At 39.6% G+C, this 12,576-nt stretch overlaps 1 protein-coding gene across 1 annotated transcript; it reads right to left on the bottom strand.

Moving 5' to 3' along the window:
• Positions 1-1,293: 1,293 nt before the first annotated feature.
• LOC149682582 (uncharacterized) lies at positions 1,294-2,169 on the bottom strand. Its single transcript, XM_089834193.1, has one exon. It carries the CDS (start codon positions 2,167-2,169, stop codon positions 1,294-1,296), a length of 876 nt encoding a protein of 291 aa, XP_089690319.1.
• Positions 2,170-12,576: the final 10,407 nt, after the last annotated feature.

Here is a 12,576-nt window from a genome sequence, read left to right on the forward strand (position 1 = left end):
GACTGATCAAAGGTTGATGGTCCGTGATCAGTTTGAATCGACGTCAAAGCAGGTAGTCTCGGAACTTTGTGACGCCGTAGATGAGAGATAGGGCTTCTTTCTCGATTTGCGAGTAGCTCTTTTCCGCTTGAGATATTGTCCGGGATGCGAAGGCTATAGGTCGTTCTTCTCCGTTGGTGAAGTGTGATATTACGGCTCCTATGCCGGATGGTGACGCATCACAGGCTAGTCTGATCTCAAGTTCTGGATCGAAATGTACCAATAGGTTGTGGTGAGGAACTCCTTGGCTCTTTGAAACGTTTCCTTCTCCAGTTTGCCCCATTTCCAATCTGTCGTCTTCTTGAGAAGCTCGAACAGCGGTGCAAGTTCCATGGCGTAGTTTGGCACGAACTTTGAATAGTAATTGATAAGGCCTAAAAAGGACCTTAGTTCTTCCACGTTCTGTGGCTCTGGTGCTTCAGAAATGGCTGCCATTTTGTTTGACATGGACTGCAGGCCACTACTGTCCAGATGGTGTCCCAAGAAATCGAGCGATGTCTTGGCAAACTGGCACTTCTCTTGTCGTAATTTGAGTCCTGCTTCTTTAATTGTTCGCAAAATCAAGTCCAATTTCCGTAAGTGATCCGCTTCGTCTTTGCCGCCAATTGCAATGTCATCTTGCATGGGTGTTACGTTTTCTTGATTGCTGAGTAACGCTTCCAAGTGCTTCTGGAAGATAGCCGAAGCTGAGGATATGCCATACGGTAAGTAGTTATACCGGAACAATCCTTTCAGCGTGTTGATCACAACAAGATCTTTGGACTCGTCATCTAGTTCGAGTTGGCTCTAAGCGTCTCGCATGTCCAGCTTCGAGAATACTTTGCATCCGGAAAGTTTCGTGAAAATTTCCTCGGCTTTCGGTAATGGATATTTCTCAGTCAGAATTTGACGATTGGCGGTGACCTTAAAGTCGCCGCAAATTCTGACGTTCCCATTAGGCTTCAGTATTGGGACGATAGGAGCCGCCGACGTTGCAAATGGTACAGGAGAGATGATGTTTGCATCTTGCAGTCTTCTCAGTTCTTCATAGACCTTGTCTTTGTACGCGTAAGGCACTGATCTTGCTTTGAAGAATCCTGGTTCAATTTCGGGCTTGCGATACAAGTGGACTTTAACTCCTTTGAGACATCCATATGAACTTGTGTCAAAGATCTCGGCATGCTTGTCCAGTACGGCCTGTAGTGCTTCATCCTTGCTTGATACATTCATGACCAGGCTCGCTTGATTTAATACACCCTTTTCTAGAATCGGAAGTTAGGATGAAAGCCAGGTTCTACCGCAAAGGGTAGGTCCTTTTCCTCGGTATATCACAATGGGCAGTACGTCTTCGTGCTCCAGGTATGTGACATTGACTTTTGCGACGCCGATAGTCTCGATGCAATGACCCGAAAATGATCTGAGTCCTTTGTCAAACTTTTGTATGGATCCTTCGTCGACGATAGCGTTGGCGTTCTCGCTAGACATGAGGGTGAACGCTGAACCCGTGTCGACCTCCATAGTGAAGTTTTTCTTGTTGACAAGGCATTCTATCTTGTAGGGTCCTCCGGGTCTCACTTCATGTGTTACTGGTACGTGATAGATCCCGTGTTTGCTTTGTTCCATGGGTACTTCCTCGGATACGATGTTATGAATGTCGAAGGCTTCATATTCTTCCTTCTGCATGTCAATGTGATTCGCTTGGGCATTGTATTTGGATCGATTGTTTCGGTTTCTGCACGCTCTTGACAAGTGACCTCTCTTTCGGCAATTGTGGCAAGTAGAGTCTTTATACGGGCAGTTGGCAGGTTCATGTCCATGAGAACTACATCTGTAGCATTCTTTGCTATCACTGCTGTGTGACTTCATGGCATTATCGTGATTATTTAACATTGCTGAATTCCCATCTTGACTTCTTGTCTGTGGTCTTCTTGTCTTTTGAGGACGTTTCTTCTTGGATAAGATGGATATGGCATTTACTTCATCGTTTTTCTCTGTGCTCCTATGATTCTTCATGGCACTGATGTTTTGCGTTGCCTGTTCCATAGCTTGAGCAATAGCAATAGCTTTAGGGAGCGTCAATTTATCTTCAGCTAAGAGGCGTTTTTGCAGTGAGTCTTCTCGGCATCCGCATACTAATCGGTCTCTAAGCATGTCATCCAGCGATCAACCAAAGTTGCAAAATTCACTCATACGTCTGAGTTCGGAGATATATTTAGCGATAGTTTCTCCATGTTGACGATCTCTCGAGTTGAACTTGAACCTCTCTACTATTTCGGATGGTATCGGGTTGTAGTAATCATTCAAGGCTTTGACTAATTCTGTGTAGGTTTTATCCGTTGGCTTGGCTGGTCCCACTATGTTGCGTAGTGTGGCGTATGTCGAAGCTCCGATGACCGTAAGCAACATCGCCTTCTTTTTACCTTCAGCGTCTATGTCGTTAGCAACGAAGTATTGCCCCAGTCTTTCAGCATATAGGGTCCATGATTCCGTTTGTTCATTGAACGTTCCAAAATGAGCAGTGACTGACATGTTTGAGGATTCGATGATTGTCTCTCGTTGTCTTGATGTCCGTCTCTCGTACTGGTGGTGATCTTCGTTGTGGACGCTGTTAGTCGTTGAAGTGGAACCGTCAACGCGATCTTGTTAATGCGATCTCGTTAATGCCATCTCGCCTCAGTCGCCATTTGTTGTGTTCTTATGTGCCTACACATTACTAGTAACTAAGACTATCTGGTTGATATTGGTAAAAGCATTGAACGATATATGCAATGGTTACAAGTCACGAGTCATAATTGTAGTACAGCCTGTCTGGAACTAACTATAGAGTTATCATAGCCGGGGTTTATATACTAACTGTTATCGCATAGATTGATAAGGTAGTAGGTCAAATAGTTTTTTATAGCTAACAACATAACAACGACACTATTAACAAAAGAGTGAAATCATTGCGCGATCAAACCTTTAACTACGGCGAACAATTAAGTTGTGGTCATGCCCATTGATTCTATTAGTGAACCTAAAACTATCAATTTAACAGTAAATTTAATTCTCGGCTCACTCTGAACCATTAAGACCTCTCTAAAGAGGTTCGTAGAGAACTCAAAACACGACGCCAATTATAATCCTATTTCTTATCGCTCAGTCGTTGGGTGTCTTAACTTTTAGGTCCAGACCGAACCAATAAGACATCAAGGGAAGGAATATAAGAATGGCTAGATTTTTCTTAACAGTTATTATAAGATCACATGATTTTCTTGTGTTGGTAGTAGATCTAATAGACAAAAGGGTCGAAGATTATCTACGCCCCCCGATAAGAGATGACGTCATAGAAAAGCAAGAGCACTGGCGCCAGTTGGAAACTAGACATTGTATAGAAAAGTCGCTTTAATAAAGATCTGAGTTAAACTTTATATGTTTCGTATACTGACAAATCCTACACTACAAACATGGTGTCAGAAGTCAAATAATCTACCGTAGAAATGTCCTCCCCCGTACTACGATCTAATGGATTCGCGAATCATGTGCCGTCGCCAAGACCGATGGTATGTACCGGTGATTTAGCGGATAATTTCTCCTGTTTTAAAGAAGCATACGAAGACTATGCTATTGCTACGGGTCTTACGGAAAAATCTCCACCCATCCAAGTGGCTACGCTGCGGTCCCTTTTGGGAGAGGACTGTCGGCGAGTACTACGACACCTCGAGTTATCACCAACCGATGCCAGCACGACGGTTGGGATTTTAACAGCATTGGAAGCTCACTTTGCACCGAACAAGAACCTCCGTTATCAGCGGCATTTATTTCGAATGGCGTTCCAGCAACCGTCGGAAACAGTAGACCAATATTATATTCGCCTACGGGCGCTTTTTTTGAAAAAGGTGGGTTGTGACGCCTCCTATGGTCTAGAATATGGAGCTCCGTCCCTTCACCGCACAGGTTTGTGACTTAACAGATATAAATTGTTTTATATTCCAAGTGTAGTTTAGGCGAATGACGTAGCTATTATTTACATTAAGATTCATTTCACGTTACTTTTGAATGAAATTTATTCATTTGACGACGTTTTCAACAACATTTTACTAGTTTAGCAACATCTTGATACACTTTCTTAGTCATAATAGTTCGCTTTCAACCGAATGTTTTCATGTTATTTCATGACACTTTCAACCACTTTTTAGTTTCATACGAACTAAATCAACCGCATTCCAGTCATTTGAAGGGGCTTTCTATTACTTAAATGATTATAATATATTAGAAATCAAACTAGGTTTGCACTCCTTATCATGTTGATAAGAATGTAAACAAATAATTTAAGTGGAATAGCGTGGCCTTTATTAGAAATTTAACGAAACTTAAACCTATTTTTTTGGTATTTTACCAATACGTACAATTGTACTTTAGTCAGTTCATGAACAGCTTTTTAGTTCCATTGAATGCGATTTGAACCACCTTTTAGTAGTTTGACAACACTTTGATGCACTTTCTTAGTCATATTAGTTCGCTTTCAATCGAACGCTTTCATTTTACATCAGTTCGATCCGCATTTTAGTAGATTAGCAGCACTTTCGACTCGTTTTTCGTCATTCAGCTTCATTATCTGTTTTATAATTGTCATATATTAATAATATCAGATGTATTTAAGTCGAATAACGTTACTTTTACTAAACATTTGGCGAAACTTTTACCAATTTTTAGTGTTTTGCCGATACTTTTAATTGAACTATAGACATTTCATGTCACTTTCAACCGCTTTTTTAGTTTCCTACGAGCAAAAATTAATCGCAATTCAGAAATTTGAAAAGTTTTCTGTCATGTAAATACCTATAAACATATTAGAAACCAAACTGCGATAATATCAAAACATACATTATATCGTATCTTCCTGAACTTTGAACGGTTGGCGCTCGCTTTCACTGAAAAAGTGTAGGCTTAGTAGATAAGATAGAGGATTCTGGAGATAAGAATTTTACGATAAAGACTCATTTTAAAGGAAAGAAATTTTCAGTCAGGTTTTCATTAAAATATTGTATTTAACTTTAATTTTCACTTTTAATAGCACTTAAAACCATATAAATAAGAACGAAATATTTATGAATTATACTAAAATTATACAGAATATATTCAAAAATTTATATAAAAATTAATAGCAAGAGTTATGTTCGGTGAGGATCTATGTTGGTATATTAACGTGTCCATGAGCAAGGGTCGTGATTCCGTCTTCAAGTATGTAGCGCTTATCATCGCATGGGTTCAAGCATAACTTGTTTTGCCGTATTGTGTAGAGATTATATTTTGATATTGGTAAAAGCATTTAATGATATATACAATGGTTACAAGTCACGAGTCATAGTTGTAGTACAGCCTGTCTGGAACTAACTATAGAGTTATCATAGCCGGGGTTTATATACTAACTGTTATCGCATAGATTGATAAGGTAGTAGGTCAAATAGTTTTTTATAGCTAACAACATAACAACGACACTATTAACAAAAGAGTGAAATCATTGCGCGATCAAACCTTTAACTACGGCGAACAATTAAGTTGTGGTCATGCCCATTGATTCTATTAGTGAACCTAAAACTATTAATTTAACAGTAAATTTAATTCTCGGCTCACTCTGAACCATTAAGACCTCTCTAAAGAGGTTCGTAGAGAACTCAAAACACGACGCCAATTATAATCCTATTTCTTATCGCTCAGTCGTTGGGTGTCTTAACTTTTAGGTCCAGACCGAACCAATAAGACATCAAGGGAAGGAATATAAGAATGGCTAGATTTTTCTTAACAGTCATTATAAGATCACATGATTTTCTTGTGTTGGTAGTAGATCTAATAGACAAAAGGGTCAAAGATTATCTACGCCCCCCGATAAGAGATGACGTCATAGAAAAGCAAGAGCACTGGCGCCAGTTGGAAACTAGACATTGTATAGAAAAGTCGCTTTAATAAAGATCTGAGTTAAACTTTATATGTTTCGTATACTGACAAATCCTACACTACAAACATGGTGTCAGAAGTCAAATAATCTACCGTAGAAATGTCCTCCCCCGTACTACGATCTAATGGATTCGCGAATCATGTGCCGTCGCCAAGACCGATGGTATGTACCGGTGATTTAGCGGATAATTTCTCCTGTTTTAAAGAAGCATACGAAGACTATGCTATTGCTACGGGTCTTACGGAAAAATCTCCACCCATCCAAGTGGCTACGCTGCGGTCCCTTTTGGGAGAGGACTGTCGGCGAGTACTACGACACCTCGAGTTATCACCAACCAATGCCAGCACGACGGTTGGGATTTTAACAGCATTGGAAGCTCACTTTGCACCGAACAAGAACCCCCGTTATCAGCGGCATTTATTTCGAATGGCGTTCCAGCAACCGTCGGAAACAGTAGACCAATATTATATTCGCCTACGGGCGCTTTTTTTGAAAAAGGTGGGTTGTGACGCCTCCTATGGTCTAGAATATGGAGCTCCGTCCCTTCACCGCACAGGTTGTGACTTAACAGATATAAATTGTTTTATATTCCAAGTGTAGTTTAGGCGAATGACGTAGCTATTATTTACATTAAGATTCATTTCACGTTACTTTTGATTGAAATTTATTCATTTGACGACGTTATCAACAACATTTTACTAGTTTAGCAACATCTTGATACACTTTCTTAGTCATAATAGTTCGCTTTCAACCGAATGTTTTCATGTTATTTCATGACACTTTCAACCACTTTTTAGTTTCATACGAACTAAATCAACCGCATTTCAGTCATTTGAAGGGGCTTTCTGTTACTTAAATGATTATAATATATTAGAAATCAAACTAGGTTTGCACTCCTTATCATGTTGATAAGAATGTAAACAAATAATTTAAGTGGAATAGCGTGGCCTTTATTAGAAATTTAACGAAACTTAAACCTATTTTTTGGTATTTTACCAATACTTACAATTGTACTTTAGTCAGTTCATGAACAGCTTTTTAGTTCCATGAAATTTATTCATTTGACGACGTTTTCAACAACATTTTACTAGTTTAGCAACATCTTGATACACTTTCTTAGTCATAATAGTTCGCTTTCAACCGAATGTTTTCATGTTATTTCATGACACTTTCAACCACTTTTTAGTTTCATACGAACTAAATCAACCGCATTTCAGTCATTTGAAGGGGCTTTCTGTTACTTAAATGATTATAATATATTAGAAATCAAACTAGGTTTGCACTCCTTATCATGTTGATAAGAATGTAAACAAATAATTTAAGTGGAATAGCGTGGCCTTTATTAGAAATTTAACGAAACTTAAACCTATTTTTTGGTATTTTACCAATACTTACAATTGTACTTTAGTCAGTTCATGAACAGCTTTTTAGTTCCATGAAATTTATTCATTTGACGACGTTTTCAACAACATTTTACTAGTTTAGCAACATCTTGATACACTTTCTTAGTCATAATAGTTCGCTTTCAACCGAATGTTTTCATGTTATTTCATGACACTTTCAACCACTTTTTAGTTTCATACGAACTAAATCAACCGCATTTCAGTCATTTGAAGGGGCTTTCTGTTACTTAAATGATTATAATATATTAGAAATCAAACTAGGTTTGCACTCCTTATCATGTTGATAAGAATGTAAACAAATAATTTAAGTGGAATAGCGTGGCCTTTATTAGAAATTTAACGAAACTTAAACCTATTTTTTGGTATTTTACCAATACTTACAATTGTACTTTAGTCAGTTCATGAACAGCTTTTTAGTTCCATTGAATGCGATTTGAACCACCTTTTAGTAGTTTGACAACACTTTGATGCACTTTCTTAGTCATATTAGTTCGCTTTCAATCGAACGCTTTCATTTTACATCAGTTCGATCCGCATTTTAGTAGATTAGCAGCACTTTCGACTCGTTTTTCGTCATTCAGCTTCATTATCTGTTTTATAATTGTCATATATTAATAATATCAGATGTATTTAAGTCGAATAACGTTACTTTTACTAAACATTTGGCGAAACTTTTACCAATTTTTAGTGTTTTGCCGATACTTTTAATTGAACTATAGACATTTCATGTCACTTTCAACCGCTTTTTTAGTTTCCTACGAGCAAAAATTAATCGCAATTCAGTAATTTGAAAAGTTTTCTGTTATGTAAATACCTATAAACATATTAGAAACCAAACTGCGATAATATCAAAACATACATTATATCGTATCTTCCTGAACTTTGAACGGTTGGCGCTCGCTTTCACTGAAAAAGTGTAGGCTTAGTAGATAAGATAGAGGATTCTGGAGATAATAATTTTACGATAAAGACTCATTTTAAAGGAAAGAAATTTTCAGTCAGGTTTTCATTAAAATATTGTATTTAACTTTAATTTTCACTTTTAATAGCACTTAAAACCATATAAATATGAACGAAATATTTATGAATTATACTAAAATTATACAGAATATATTCAAAAATTTATATAAAAATTAATAGCAAGAGTTATGTTCGGTGAGGATCTATGTTGGTATATCAACGTGTCCATGAGCAAGGGTCGTGATTCCGTCTTCAAGTATGTAGCGCTTATCATCGCATGGGTTCAAGCATAACTTGTTTTGCCGTATTGTGTAGAGATTATATTTTGATATTGGTAAAAGCATTTAATGATATATACAATGGTTACAAGTCACGAGTCATAGTTGTAGTACAGCCTGTCTGGAACTAACTATAGAGTTATCATAGCCGGGGTTTATATACTAACTGTTATCGCATAGATTGATAAGGTAGTAGGTCAAATAGTTTTTTATAGCTAACAACATAACAACGACACTATTAACAAAAGAGTGAAATCATTGCGCGATCAAACCTTTAACTACGGCGAACAATTAAGTTGTGGTAATGCACATTGACTCTATTAGTGAACCTAAAACTATTAATTTAACAGTAAATTTAATTCTCGGCTCACTCTGAACCATTAAGACCTCTCTAAAGAGGTTCGTAGAGAACTCAAAACACGACGCCAATTATAATCCTATTTCTTATCGCTCAGTCGTTGGGTGTCTTAACTTTTAGGTCCAGACCGAACCAATAAGACATCAAGGGAAGGAATATAAGAATGGCTAGATTTTTCTTAACAGTCATTATAAGATCACATGATTTTCTTGTGTTGGTAGTAGATCTAATAGACAAAAGGGTCAAAGATTATCTACGCCCCCCGATAAGAGATGACGTCATAGAAAAGCAAGAGCACTGGCGCCAGTTGAAAACTAGACATTGTATAGAAAAGTGGCTTTAATAAAGATCTGAGTTATACTTTATATGTTTCGTATACTGACAAATCCTACACTACAAACATGGTGTCAGAAGTCAAATAATCTACCGTAGAAATGTCCTCCCCCGTACTACGATCTAATGGATTCGCGAATCATGTGCCCTCACCAAGACCGATGGTATGTACTGGTGATTTAGCGGATAATTTCTCCTGTTTTAAAGAAGCATACGAAGACTATGCTATTGCTACGGGTCTTACGGAAAAATCTCCACCCATCCAAGTGGCTACGCTGCGGTCCCTTTTGGGAGAGGACTGTCGGCGAGTACTACGACACCTCGAGTTATCACCAACCGATGCCAGCACGACGGTTGGGATTTTAACAGCATTGGAAGCTCACTTTGCACCGAACAAGAACCCCCGTTATCAGCGGCATTTATTTCGAATGGCGTTCCAGCAACCGTCGGAAACAGTAGACCAATATTATATTCGCCTACGGGCTTTAGTCAAGACCTGTCAGTATGGAGCTCTAGAAGGTGAACTGCTGTGTGATCAACTCATCCTGGGTAGTAACGATAAGAAAACCAGAGCAGCCCTATATCAAGCACCGAACCTTACACCGTTGTCGGACGTACTGCAGGTATTGCGGGTGGCCGCCGCCTCTAATGCACAACTAACCCAGATTGACACGGAAGTTCCAACGCTTACGTCCGAGGCCATAAATTATACTAGTTCCCGAGGAGCCGCATCGACGCGGCGAAAGTCTCAGCAGCCCTGGCGACGCCGCGCATCTTCATAATCGCCACAATACCAGCATACAAGACAAAGGTCTTCATTTCCAAGTACCTCGAGTGGCACTAATTGCGGGTATCACCGTAGTCATCAACCCGGTGAATCTTGCCCGGCATATGGACAACGCTGCAACAACTGCAATCGCTTGAATCACTTCGCAGCAGTTTGCAGGAGCAAACCTGAAGCTCACCACCAGTCCGTGAACTTTACAACAGAGACGCCATATTTTTCTCACCAACATCAAGTCGACACTTCCGGCCTACCCTATAAAATGTCAACTTGATACAGGAGCGACGTGCAATGTTATGAGCATTACCGACTTACAAAAGATTCGACGACCGTTGCCAATGTTTCCTCGCCAATCCTTAACCACTCTCACGATGAACGATGGCTCACTTATCAGCGTTCTGGGAGAGTACACGTTGTTATGTACAGCCGGCTCAGTTGTAAAGCCCCATACGTTCAAGATCATATCCGAAAAGGGTCAATATAAGCCTCCCCTTTTATCGGCATCTACGTTCGTGGACATGGGCCTCATACAAGTCAACGATGTATGTTACAGTCTTGACGTTGTCTCCAACCAACAGGCACTTGCTTCTGCCGCTACTTCCGCAAAAACGATCTTGGACGCTTTCCCTGACGTATTCGAAGGATTGGGTGAACTGCCAGGCGCTTATGAGATAGAAATGGACCAAGCCGTTAAGCCTGTCCAGCATGCGCCCCGTAGGGTTCCGAATGCGTTGTTGCAACCCTTAAGAGTTAAGCTGGACGACTTAGAAGAACGAGGCATAATAACGAAGGTTACGACACCTACTGATTAGATAAGTAGTCTGGTTATTGTCTATAAGAAGAACAAAGCCTCATTTCAAGACTTCAACAATACAGCCTGTCGGCTAAGTTGCCAACAACCGAACAATATACGCATTTGCATCGATCCGAAAGACCTCAACAAAGGAATTAAACGACCAAAATTTCCGATGCCAACCCTCGACGATATCTTACCACGGTTAGCGGATGTTAAAATCTTTACAGTGTTGGACGCCAAAGACGGGTTCCACCAAGTCCGGTTAACGGAGAAAAGCTCACTTTTATCAACGTTCTGGACACCGTTCAGAAGATATCGGTACTTAAGAATGCCCTTTGGAATTTCCTCGGCACCAGAGGAATTCCAACGTAAAATAGTTGAGCTGCTAGGAGGTCTGAAAGGTGTATTCGATATACATGATGACATCTTAGTTGTGGGTTGTGGCGCAACTTTGGACGAAGCGATAAAAGATCACCACCAAAATCTAAAAGCGACACTACAACGAGCTAGAGAGAGTGAATTGAAACTAAACAGAAGTAAAATTTGATTGGCTCTTCAAGAGGTGACTTATATGGGACATACAATTTCGGCACAAGGTATTAAACCAGACCCGATGAAAGTACGAGCCATTAAGGAAATGCCGGTCCCAGAGAACAAGAAAGCGTTACAAAGATTCTTGGGATGCGTAAATTGCTTAAACCGCTATCTTCCGGCAATGGCCATAATCAGTGAGCCACTCAGGGCCCTACTTGCAAAGGAAGCAGAGTACATCAGGCACGACAGGCAGGCAGAAGCGTTCCAGAAATTGAAAACCTTACTGACTGAGGCTCTGGTACTGGCATATTACGACCAGGGGTAAATAACGAAAGGAGTTAGAGACGCTAGCTTCCGTAGTTTAGAATGCAGTGGGACTTTCAAACGTAGACACAGAAAAGAGAAAACGCCTCGGTTACGCCGCCTATAATTCAAAATAAGTATGATATTTTGCAACCAATAGCGTGGCAGCAAAGATTCGAAAGGCATGCTGGGATATCGATTTTCTCCTGTCTGCTAGTATTCGTCTGCTAGTGTTCGTCTTCTTACGACTGAGAGACAATTAGGGTTAGAGTAAAGTTTATTCATTAAGGTGCACTTGAATTAGAAACATGCAATTTTAAAGTTGGTAAATTCCTTATTCGATAATGAAATGGAATTAAATGTCGTTTTTGCATCCTTCAATACAGTTTTAGTTGTTTTAATTTCTTTAGTCACAGATACAGTCGATGATCCTGATCCCACAGTTCCCACTAAGCCTTGGCTCACTGGGCCGACTCTGTAACCGCGCACTTACGGCAAAACAAGTTTGATCACATTTTGAGGATTTCCGCGGCTTCAAATTGCAAATTGTTGACTTATCTTTCTTCTTTAAATCGCTGTTTAATTATATTGGGTCGATTTATGAGACGACTTCACAACATCGACACCCGCCATTTTACTTTACCCAGAATACCTTGCGGCGCGAGATTTTAAGGCAAAACTTCTAAGGTTCTGCTCTTATTTACAATACAGTTCCAAAGATGGCACTACGTTAGTTACAAATTCTATGACGTTTCAAGGTCCCACTGTATTCTACACTACGGAAGCTAGCGTCTCTAACTCCTTTCGTTATTTACCCCTGTTTCGACCAACGTAAGGAAATCACAATCCAGTGTGATGCCTCTGAGGCGGG

The sequence above is a fragment of the Phalangium opilio genome, unplaced genomic scaffold, assembly GCF_054372755.1.
Source record: "Phalangium opilio isolate 3A_F unplaced genomic scaffold, DU_Popi_V2 ptg000038l_1, whole genome shotgun sequence".
NCBI classification, from domain to species: domain Eukaryota; kingdom Metazoa; phylum Arthropoda; class Arachnida; order Opiliones; family Phalangiidae; genus Phalangium; species Phalangium opilio.